We start from the raw sequence: 12,554 nt of genomic DNA on the forward strand, positions 1-12,554 counted from the left end.
CATATAAAGTTTTGGTAACACTGATTTTCTTCATAAATGTGCGTCCGTTTTATTAAATGCTAGTCTGCTGTAACTTACCGAGTGTGATGACGGCACAGCTGATGTACATTTAGTGACGTACACAAAACCCCATAAAAGGCAGAGCTGAAAATGACAAAATGACAACTAAACAGTGAAAGAGCAGCTCCTATGTGTGGCATGTGCTTCTACATTTTAATAACTAATGAAAAAATTGTACATAATGTAAGCAGACTTTGTCTCTATAATCTTGTTTGTTAGAGGCATTTTGTCCTTCCACCTTTTTATTCCCGGTGTGGATCAGTTCCGTTTGGGTCCAGCAGGGTGTGCCGTTGCAGACTTTATCTATTTCTCTCTGTAATGAGCAATTAAATGTTCATGTAAACTTCAGAAGTAACCAGAGCCTCCGTGTGTAAGAAATATTAATCATCTGTGTCTAAAAGAGCGAAATATTAAGTGAAACATTGCTTCAGATTTGTATTAATGAGCTCCAAACTCAGCATGACAGATTATTTAATCGGTTTCATAGCTTCCTGTGTGGGAGGTGTGAAAATGAAGATGACATGGTTCCTTCCTCACTTTATTTACACTCCTTTAACCTGTCATATGTTTACATAAAGCAAGAATGGACCACACCAATAACACACACACTCGCACGCACAAGAGGTGTCTACTGACATTCCAACACATCCTTAAACTGTCAGCTGTGATGAAGACGCCAGGATAAGTGAAGAAGAGAGTGTTCTTCATTACAGGCTCCAGGTGTGTACATCTTTTTCTTCTGTACCATGCACAGATAGTTGCGTGGAGATTCATTTTTGAGACTTTTGAGGGGGAAAAACCTGATATACACTCAGACTTCCTTTTGTCACTGATAATTTGTAGAATTTGTCTTTTTATAATATTTATCACATGGAGCCTAACTTGTGAAATCTGTATAATTAGTGTATACTGTATATCTGTATATGGGCCAAAGAAAAAATATCTATTTTTGGTGCAGAAATTAAAGTTGTACTGTTATTCTAATGTCTTCTTTAAAAAAATCCATAATACTGTTAGAATAGTAATGCATGATCATTATTCTGAAGTGTAATTTTACTTTTTAGAACTTTATACTTTAGATAACTTTAGATTTCTATTATCTTTTATATAGTTTATTTTTCATAATAGCATCTTAATAAGATGGCAGGGAAATAAAGCAGCATGATGTTTACACATTAATAATAACAGCTTTGTGATATTACCATAATATCACCTGTATATACACTAATAATGTACACACAACATACAGTGCATTGAGAAAGTATTTGGAGCCATTTCCTCTTTCTTTAATTTAAGGACTCTAACCTCTAAAATGGATTAAAATAATTTCTTTCACATAATATTTTTTGTCATAAATAAATAAAAAATTGTTAAGGTTAGAAATAAAGTTTGTGTAATTAGAGTATAACAATGTAGTCTGTGACTGTAACCATTTTTGACCATTTTCTGGAAAAATAAATAAATAAACAAACAAATAAATAAATAAATAAATAAAATTATTTGTTACAAATTGGGTTCTGATGATAACTTTTCTCTCATCAATATTTTTCTGCAAATCAAAAATTAAATAATAATGATAATAATAATAATAATAATAATAATAATAATAATAATAATAATAATAATAATAATAATAATAACTAAATACATTTTCATTATTTAATTAATTTAATTTTTACACAATTTATATGAAAGTATAATTTGAAATTATTTTTAAAAAGGTCACTGGAGGGTTATAAAGTGTGCTGTGATGGAACCTTATGTCAAAAGAAAACTATGTCCAAAGCACAGAACATGCTGCTCTCCAAATAGAAGAATGAAGTCAAATTGTTCCAATCATCATTACTTCTGCTCAGAATCAGTGTTATAGAAACGAGATGAGATATGTCTCTGATGTTATCTAGTCGACTCTTTGCCTTGTTTAATGTGGAATGCTGTTTGTGCTTTGCATTATTTCCTCCCCCTGCAGGCTATCTCTATATAAGTGCTGATCTTCAGAGTCACAGCTGCCGGAGTTCATTCACACAGCCTGCAGGACTGACCCGGGATTAGCTGAAGTGTTCAAATATCATCGCAAGACCCACTGAAGGAAGGTGAGCATGATTTATTCTCCTCTTTTATAAAATAATATTATTTTGAGACCCACTGAAGGAAGGTGAGCATGATTTATTCTCCTCATTTATAAAATAATATTATTTTGAGACCCACTGAAGGAAGGTGAGCATGATTTATTCTCCTCATTTATAAAATAATATTATTTTGAGACCCACTGAAGGAAGGTGAGCATGATTTATTCCTCCTCATTTATAAAATATTATTATTTGTTAGTTCTATGAAAGACATTAATGATTTCAGGAGCTACCTCATCTTTAACCTTTATTTCTCCTCTTTTAATTCAGACATGTCTTCATTTATATCAGTGAGGTCTGTGATTTTTTAAAGTGTATTTATTTTATTAGTTTTAGCATCACTCCACTGGCTATGAAATATTATTACTAGTTATTACTATCTCTTAATAATACAGTGCCTTCATACATCTCTGAATGCAGGATATTCTATGAGCCCAATCATGTCTTAAGTATCTAGTGTGAACCTTCTCCATGTTCCACGGAGGAAACATAAAAAGAGTGATGAAACAGCGTTTTGTTTTTGTACACCAAAGATGTGGAACGCTACCATTAAACATTCCTCAAAACATATTTATTCATTTCAGCTTTTAATGTTTACCTTCGTGTTTATATTACTTAAATTATTGCACTTTTATTCTATTTTTTACACATTTTTATTATAATTTTATATAATTTATTTTGTCTTTTTTCTGTCACTGCTATTATTTCTTACTTATGGTTTGTTTATTTTACATGTATGAATGGTGCTAAATAAACAAAGTTAATTAATAAAGATAATATTAATAAATAAAAAAATTCATAAATAAAATAAATTCATAAATAGATTTTATTTATTTATTTATTTCAGCGTTATATTTATTACTGAGTTCTTACAGTTATTAGCCTTTTTGACTAGTCATTTGAATTGAATGAGTTTAATTCAAACCTCAGTAACTCAAAAACACATGCTACTTGGACCTAATGTATTCACCGAGTGGAAAGGTCAGGAATAAGAAGCGCCATAGTTCCAACAAACAGCCAAATTATTAGGGTACACATTTGAATAATGGCCCTTTCCGTTGAATAATGACTCCCATGACTCCGTGTCTGGATGGTGTCATGGCAGTCTTGTTTGAATCATCTTAATATGCACGGCATGGAGAATGTGCTCTGTAGCTGCCTTTCTCTAAGATGAAAAAGAGTCTTCCCTTGTATTTGTTACACATCAGAAGCACATTTATTTACACAACTCATCTCTCACATAACTCCACATAAAACAACTGTGTCTATGATTATGTCTGATTTATTGTAGCTAGCCCAGAACACGCTATTCCATCCTCAGCATATTGTAAGCAGAACATAAAACAGCAAATAGTTTGCTTTCAGTGCATTTCTTCAGGCAGGTGTACCTATATTTTGCAGTTTATCTTAGTAAAAAGAAGAAGAAATCAAAAATGCAGCTAACAGGTTTAGGCTAGCAGAATGTTTGGTTCTAAGAACGTTCAACTCTGTCCAATTTTCTTATTATGTCTGTAAATTTTCCCACAACTTTGCTGCAAAGTTTTTTACTTGTAGCAATGTTAACATGTTGTCGAATTGATTTTTTTCTTACTGGAAGCATTGCGTGAGTAACATCATATCACTACCAAGAAAACCAGTATTACAGCAAACCTATTTAAACACGTAGAAATGGCATTTCTGGCATGTTACAGCCTAAGGGTACTTTTGCACACTTTTTTAAATCAGTTTTTTCAGCAGCTAATTTGAGTTGCTTATGCAAACTGAATGTGGCACACAATAGTTCAAGCGAGATGTCACATCATGTACTTGTGGACAAACAGATAAGTTGTTATTTTTAGTTATATTGCATCGTTGAAATATTGGCAATGAAATATTTTCAATTCAACATGTCATGAAATCTCCTCACTAACAAGAATCATTTTTCAACACCATTTTGTTCGTTTTCTTTTTGTTTTGAATTGATTTGTCATCAGGTATTTTTTTCTTTTCTTTTTTTTTAAAGGCCACTTCCCATAGGATTACATGTAAAAGATGCGCTAGTGGTTGGAAAATTGCCAAGTGTGAAAGCAGCTTAACTAATGTTCTGATAATGTTTGTTGTTAGCTGGGAAAGAAATGTGACATGACAACAATCCAAAACCAAAGGCAAAATTAACAGAAAAATAGGAAATCAGGAAATATAATTAACTGAGGGGATCTAAACGAGGAGGTTGGAGGGAGTTGTGAAGTTAATCAGGGGGTACAAACTTCTGATATAATTTATTTCTCTTATTATTATCTTAAAATGCACCATTTGACCATTTTTGTTACCTGTGATAATGAAGGAACATCCATGAAACCTAACACTAAATATCTTGTACGTTATAGTAAATTGCTGTCTCTTTCATTTTGTCAAGGGTGTGCAAACTTTTGCACTCAATGAGGAACTCAGTCTTTATTATCGTGCTTGAGTATTATATCCATTAACCACTATATTTATTATATATCTATGCAGAGAGAAAGCCTTATGAGATGGAGGGTCGAGAGAATCATATCAACATTCACATGATCGAGGACGTGGGCCAGAATGGGACGTCAAGAGTCATCACCAAAGATCCGGTGTCACGGCCGCACAGAGCCACCGTGAGCTTCCACAACATCCAGTACAGCGTGACAATGAAGAGTAGGTCCTGTAAGAAGAAGAGCGTCACTAAGAACATCTTGGTGGACCTCAAGTGAGTCTAATCTCGTGCTCATCTCATTTAGACTGAGTGTTATGTGTGACTATGCATCAAGGTTCAAGGTTCAAGGTTCAACTTTGCAATAGAAAGTGTGAGTGAGCATTCACTACGCTACACACAGTAATTTAAAAACAATTGTGTGCTGTCATTCCACACCTTAAATGAGCAGGTGAAAAGCCATTGCTGTTCTGCCCAAAAGCATGACCTGTCAGAGCAGATTTCATCTCTGTGTGACTCTTTACTCTGCCCACATCTGATTAGATCAACTCCAGTATGACTGGCATTTTTTTAGCTATTAAGATAACATTTTTGATCTGGAAGAGGATACAACTTCAGAACTAGGGCTTACATACGCTGCTAGTTGAGCTGCTCCGTAGTGTTCTAGGAACACTTACCTCATACCTGGACTCGCCAGCACTGACACAATGGCACAGCGTTATGGTTCAATCTTGAGCGCAGGTTACTGTCTGTGAGGAGTTTTCAGTGTTCTTCCAAGTCAGCATGGGTTTACTCTGGGTTCTTCAGTTTCCTCCCACATTCTAACACCTACAACATGATTTATATGGTAGGTTTACCTAATAAACCTGGAGCTTACTACACTATACGGCCAAACGTTTGTGGACACCTGACCATCACACCCATATGTGCTTGCTGAACATCCCATTCCAGAGTTTGTCCCCATTGTGCTATATAATAACCTCCACTCTTCTGGGAAGGCTTTCCACTAGATTTTGGAGCGTGGCTGTGGGGATTTGTGATCATTCAGCCACAAGAGCATTAGTGAGATCAGGCGCTGATGTTGGATGAGGAGGTCTGGAGTGCAGTCAGTGTTCCTGTTCATCCCAAAGGTGTTCAGTGGGGTTGAGGTCAGGGCTCTGTGCAGTACACTCGAGTTCTTCCACTCCAAGCTTAACACACCATGTCTTCATGGACCTCGTTTCTGCACAGGGGCATTGTCATGCTGGAACAGGTTTGGGCCTCTTAGTTCCAGTAAAATGAAGCCATAATTCTACAGCTTACAAATGCATTCCATACAATTGTGTGCTTTAAACATTGTGGCAACAATTTGGGGAAGAACCACATATGGGTGTGATGGTCAGGTGTCCACAATATTGTGGCTATGTAGTGTATAATGCAATTTTCTCATTAGTAATCAGTCACACAAAGTGGCCTCAGGGACAAACTTGGCACCATGAAAATAAAAATGCAACTTCAGATTTGACATGTTGCTGGTACTACAGCAAATTCCTTTAAAATGAGTGAATGATATTGATCTGTTTCTCCACAGCGGAATTATGAACCCTGGTTTAAATGCTATTTTAGGCCCTACAGGAAGTGGCAAATCTTCGTGAGTACCAGTATGAATCTTTCTTTCAAGTTCAGCTGAGATGGCTTGCTTGGGATCGAATAATTTTCTCTAGAAGTTTTATTTATTCCAACTATGATCACAATCTTTGGCTATTTAGATGCAGTTGAAGGCAAACATTTGCATTCCCATGTTTTTTGAATTAGAAAAGGTTATATGTAACCTTTATATGTAATATATATATATATATATATATATATATATATATATATATATATATATATATATATATATGTATATATAAATTTATTTATTTAATATTTATTGATATTTTGACATACATTATTGACCATTTGTCTTCTTACTATAAGTGACATTCCTTTATTTGTTTTATGCTCTCTTAAATTTATACAAATCTTTGTACTGGACTGCATATAAAGCCCCTCCCTCCCACTCCAGAGTTGGTACTGTTCAAAAATATGTTTTATTTGATACGTATAGTACAGTATGTGGTAATCATTTCTTTCACTTCATTTTCAGGTTTTTGGATGTGCTTGCAGCAAGGAAGGACCCCTCGGGGCTTTCTGGTGAAGTCCTGATCGATGGAGCTCCACAGCCATCCAATTTCAAATGTCTCTCTGGCTACGTTGTACAGGTACAACAAAACACACTGGCTTCACTGGAAAAAAGAGGAAATTAAGAGAAAATAGCTTAAGTGCTGTTGACTTTATCTAACATTTCTCATCATGGGGTTACAATGAAACAGATTAATAATTAAGATTATTAAGCCTATTTCTAGGCATTTATGACTAATTTCATGATTGAAATGGTCTTAAAGTATAGGTAGATAATTTTGCTTCTTTCTAAGAATAAATGCTTGAAATAAGCAGCATGATATTAGTTGAAATTAGTCAAAATATCTAGAAATAGTTTTAATGAGTCAAGTCAACTTTATTTATAAAGCACATTTAAAACACCACAAGGGCTAACAAAGTGCTGTAGAATAGAATTAATAACTCAATAAATAATTCTACAGGGATAAGTCAGAATAAAATTATCTAACACAATAAGACAAGATAAAAGCTAATAAACACAGAAAAAAAGAGACTTGGCTAGTAAGATTAAAGGAGAATAAAACATTAAAAGAAATATTATTAAATATTAAAATAATCTTCTATTTGTTCTATCACAGTCTTCTAACTCAAGAATAAAACATTTGCTGTTATAGGAAAATAATCAACAATAGCATGGTGTGATGAAGTTGATACATTTCCAGTAACAGCATGCCCCAAAGTGTTTTATTCCTCTTATAGCACAGCAATTTGCCAATGCTAACAATATTGTATTCATTTTATAAGAATGACAAGTTGTACTTTTTATCAGTTCATAGTTATGTTTAATGTATAACAACAAGTTAAGAAACAAGTTAATTCCTGTTATCACTTACGTTCCATCTATAGTTAGAATCAGTCGTTCCGTCAACAGCCTCTCTTTTTTTTCTCTGCAAAATTATTACTGTGAAAATGCAAATCTTCCTTTGTAAGTTGTTAGTATAGAAACAATAACTTATTAGAATAAGTGCATTAATTTAAACCTGTCATTTGTCCTACAGCCAGAACTACTGTCAGAGCTGCTCTTATAGAAAATTAGTCAATACCTTCTGAACAATTGCTCATTACGCTGTGGTGTAATGAGAAATACCAGATCAGTTAGACTATATTCTATCTATATAAGGTATTTTCACTTGCTAAGGTATATTTCTGCAGTAGTTTGAGGATGAGCATTACTGTTACTGTATGTGAACTTTGGTGTTTGTGTGGATAGGATGATGTGGTGATGGGCACTCTGACTGTGCGGGAGAATCTGCGCTTCTCGGCTGCACTTCGTCTTTCATCCTCTGTAAAACAGAAGGAAAAGGAGGCCCGAGTTAATCGTCTCATTTCAGAGTTAGGACTCAGTAAAGTGGCAGACAGAAGGGTATTTACACACATACGAACACACACCTGCACTGCACATGTAGGCATGCTCAACAGAACTGTACATATAGTATGTGAGTGAATGAGGCTAATTGATTTTTTTTTATCTATACACTAAAAGAAGGACAATCTTGTAAAGCTAAAGAACTCTTTAAACATGGGGGTGAGACTGAAATTATCTAAAAAAAATTACTTCTAAAATCTGGATAATCCTGATATATTTTCCTTAAGTGATAAACAAATCCCATTCCCTACTAATCCTTGGTTTAGCAAAGATGATTGTTTTACTGCAGAATGGCAGATTACCAATACAAGTTGCCTTCACAAATAGAACTTACCCAGCATGCATTGTGATTTATAATGTCATGCATTTGGTCATTCAGGTGGGCACTCAGTTGATTCGTGGCATCTCTGGAGGCGAACGAAAGAGGACCAGCATTGGTATGGAGATGATCATTGACCCCTCTGTACTGTTCCTGGATGAACCCACCACAGGCCTGGATGCCAGCACCGCCAACTCGGTTCTACTGCTGCTCAAACGGTCAGCAGCCATGCTGCTTCTCCTCACTGCTAAGACCAGAAACACAGCACTGCTTTAGAATACATTCTCTGTTTTGTGGTTGATTTGTTAGTGCTTTGTACCACAGCACTACTGAATTCTCAATTCTGATTATAAGGTGAATAATTTTCTATAACTGCAGCTCTGACTTTAGTTCAGGCTGCAAGGCAAATCACATTTTATATTAATCCATTCGCTCCAATACATTATCTTATCTATAGTAACAACATACACTGATGAGCCAAAACATTATGACCACTAACAGATGAAGCGAATAATATTGATTATCTCATAACAATAACAATGGGACATATCATGGTATTTTATATATATATATATATATATATATATATATATATATATATATATATATATATATAAGGTAAGAAAACAGTTGGTTCTCGTAGCCTCTTAGTTCCAGACAGGAAGACTTGAGCGACTTTGACAACGGCCAAATCGTTATGGCCAGATAATTGGGTGGGAGCATCATACTAACAGTTAGAGGTAAAACTGTAACTTTACATTTTCTGACATGTGAAAAGTCTTCAGGACAGAGGACTTGACAAGCTGCATTTTTTGTCTTATTAACTTCAAGAAAACATGAGGGAACATCTGGTTACAGCTATCCAAACTAAATCAGTGCAGTGGTAGCTTAGCACCATCAAAGTGCCATTGTTGGGCCCTTGAGCAAGACCACTAATCCTCATCTGCTTAGTTATCCTGTCTCAATTGTAATTTGGATAAAAACATTGTCACATTTGGAAAAAATTGGCAAATTGCTGTGGTATAAGAAGAACAAAACATTCAGGGCATGCTGTTATAGGAAAATAATCACAGTAATGTTGCTAAATTGGATAATTAATACGTAATTGTGTTGTCTTATTAGTTATGTGGGTAGTGTTATGTTTTCCTGTTTTCAGAATGGCCAATAATGGACGTACCATTATCATGTCCATCCACCAGCCACGCTACTCCATCTACCAGCTTTTTGACAACCTCACGCTGCTGGTCAATGGCAGACAAGTCTACCACGGACCGGCCCATGATGCACTGGACTACTTCTCCAACATTGGTACATTCGGAAATACACACACCCACAAAACATACATGGAGTAAATAAACTAATATGGGGTCATTCAATTAGCATTAGCAAGGGGTACAATGTCATAACTATGTGGCAGTTTGGGAAAACCATTCACATGGTGAAATTTTGACATTTTCTGTTATGTACAGTTCTGAAAACTGCAAGCTTTACTGAACTGAAATATGAGAAAACTGCACTTAAAGGTGCATTAAGAAAGATTAGTCCAATTTTTTTTTAAAGATTAACTCTTTAATGGTTAAATAGGTGGGTTAGACCCTTGAATGATTTTTTTTAACTATTTGAACCCTAACTTGACTATGCACCTTTAAATATTACACTCTGACTGCAGCACATAAGCACTGCTGACATATTACAGCTAGTTTATGTCTGTTTCTACATTTAAATAAATGATTTTGCAGCGATGATGAAAAGTGTGGAGTAAATGATACTTTTGCATACAGCACACTTGGACTCTCCCAGGTTTATGATGTTTGCTTTTGATATGGTGTTCCAGGTTATACATGTGAAGCCCATAACAACCCAGCAGATTTCTTCCTGGATGTCATTAATGGAGACTCCGTAGCTGCAACTATGGCCAGACTGCAGATTGCAGAAGGTATTCATTTACATTTCACAGATGCTTTTCCCCAGTGTGACCTTGCCACTGCAGGTAGCTGGTAGCTTGCTTAGGCCCCCAGCACCAATAGCCATGCATTTGTAGCCATGCATTTGTATCACATACAAAACCCATGACATCTTGAATCCTTGCCAAATTTGCCTGTGGTCTACAACTTTACTGCTTTAATGTCAGGTTTTGGAATCCTTGGGAAGGGCTCAAAGACAGAATTAATCCAAAATGCTTGAATAATTAGATTATTGGTTACTGTGAAAGGCTTTTTCATGCCTAGCCATAGTTAAACCCCATGTGACTGTCGCTATTTTCAAATATGTAGAGCTTTTGTACTATAAGATAATGTATTGTACCAATCTGACATTTTGTAACTTGCTGAATTTATGCTAAGAATTTATAAAACATCATTACACCAGTGCTGTTTATGTATAGGCATAGTGAGAGGACTATTCTTCATCTTGCATTTTCCATTCAGTGTTGCCGATCTAGTGACTTTGTCTCTAGATGTGGTGACTATTTAGACCCCTTTATCATCTTTATTTTGCCTAGCAACAAATCTGGTGACTTTTAACACTAGCAACAAATCTGGTGACTTTTAACACTAGCAACAAATCTGGTGACTTTTTACAATAGCTTAAGCACACTTAAGCTATTGTAAAGCCTGCCTGAGTTGCACTTGCCTGAGCCAGTGTTCCCAGTGACCAGTCACCTCTCACCGTTATTCCCAATAACAATCACTGATCACAACTGTTCCTAGTTATAATCGTTGTTTTATTATAATCTATTCATTTTTATTCTGATCATTCTCTATTATATTCTATTCTGCCCTCAATGTCTTCTGAAAATCTTCCTTCTTCATGTAACACATCTAAATGAGCATGACAATTCAATGAATATGCAAATTCATCATCGGGTGACTTCAAGCAACTTTGGAGAATGCCTTGGCTAATTTCCCCTGAAAACAATTGGCATCTGAAGCTGTGTGAAGCATCTTGATTTCTCACTTCATGTGTAGATATTTTTGGATAAAAATGACGCTCTTAGCGGGTTGGACTGAATTACTGATACATTACAATACAGATATAGAGTTCAAAGAGCCTGGAGGCACAAGGCAGAGCATTGAAGAGCGTCTCGTGGAGGAATACGGGAAAAGCTACTATGCTCTGGAAACCAAGGCTGAACTGGAGCGTATCATGAGGGGCAAAGAGTACAGCACCAAACCCAAGTCCCGCACCATCACCTACAACTGCGGTTTCTTCCACCAGCTAAACTGGGTCGTGAAGAGAACCTTCCGGAACCTGATGCTGAACCCTCAGACCTCCATTGCACAGGTTTGGACATTCATAATGTGGCTAATTGCTAAAAGTATGTTTCTGATGTTGCACACTTGGGGCCATATTTGGAGTTGCCAACTTCAGTCCAAAAGCTGCATCAATATTTACAGTTACAGAATTTTTGTCTGGCTACTGAGTACATATACATACTTAAGTTTGATTTTCAGTTTAGCATCTAGACCACCATCTTTAAGCACAATCACTAGCCTTTAGGCCTGAAAAAACCAAGGATAGAAAAGCTGGACTGTACAAGGACATAATGTTCTCTTTTCTCTTTGCTGTGAAATGTAATACATGGAGCATAAAAGCAAGAGACAGTTAAAAAACAAATACAATGATATATGAATGAGAAGATGGTAAGCATTGAAATCTAATAGGAGTCTAGTATATTGCCAGTATGTTGCTGTATGAATAGACCTAGTTGAAATGATCACATTAATCAATGCATTCCCAATATGCTTTCTTTCAGTACTGATTTTTTAGGCTTTTTAAGTTTCCATAGTCATGATATTGTTTACATTTATTATGAAGGATAGATATGTTTGCACTTTTATTAAGAAGTTTATCTGTAAATCAATTCATAAACATCCTGATTAGTCGTGGCCTAATGGTTAGAGTCTTGGACTTGGAACCCGAAGGTGAACCTGAAGGTCGTGGGTTCGAGTCTCAGGTATCTGGCAGGGATTGTAGGTGGGGGGAGTGAATGACCAGCGCTCTCTTCCACCCTCAATATCACGACTGAGGTGAGACCCTTGA

At 35.7% G+C, this 12,554-nt stretch overlaps 1 protein-coding gene across 1 annotated transcript in view; it reads left to right on the top strand.

Moving 5' to 3' along the window:
* abcg2d (ATP-binding cassette, sub-family G (WHITE), member 2d) overlaps window positions 1-12,554 on the top strand; it is a 20,148-nt gene continuing 7,594 nt past the window's right edge. Inside the window, exons 1-10 of the mRNA XM_053232815.1 lie at window positions 1-780; window positions 2,030-2,153; window positions 4,683-4,902; window positions 6,197-6,256; window positions 6,755-6,869; window positions 8,039-8,191; window positions 8,574-8,731; window positions 9,670-9,821; window positions 10,348-10,449; window positions 11,545-11,795. Coding sequence (XP_053088790.1) covers window positions 4,700-4,902; window positions 6,197-6,256; window positions 6,755-6,869; window positions 8,039-8,191; window positions 8,574-8,731; window positions 9,670-9,821; window positions 10,348-10,449; window positions 11,545-11,795 — 1,194 coding nt within the window. The 5' untranslated portion in view covers window positions 1-780; window positions 2,030-2,153; window positions 4,683-4,699. The remainder of the gene's footprint in view (window positions 781-2,029; window positions 2,154-4,682; window positions 4,903-6,196; window positions 6,257-6,754; window positions 6,870-8,038; window positions 8,192-8,573; window positions 8,732-9,669; window positions 9,822-10,347; window positions 10,450-11,544; window positions 11,796-12,554) is intronic.

This window comes from Pangasianodon hypophthalmus, chromosome 3, assembly GCF_027358585.1.
Source record: "Pangasianodon hypophthalmus isolate fPanHyp1 chromosome 3, fPanHyp1.pri, whole genome shotgun sequence".
Taxonomy (NCBI): domain Eukaryota; kingdom Metazoa; phylum Chordata; class Actinopteri; order Siluriformes; family Pangasiidae; genus Pangasianodon; species Pangasianodon hypophthalmus.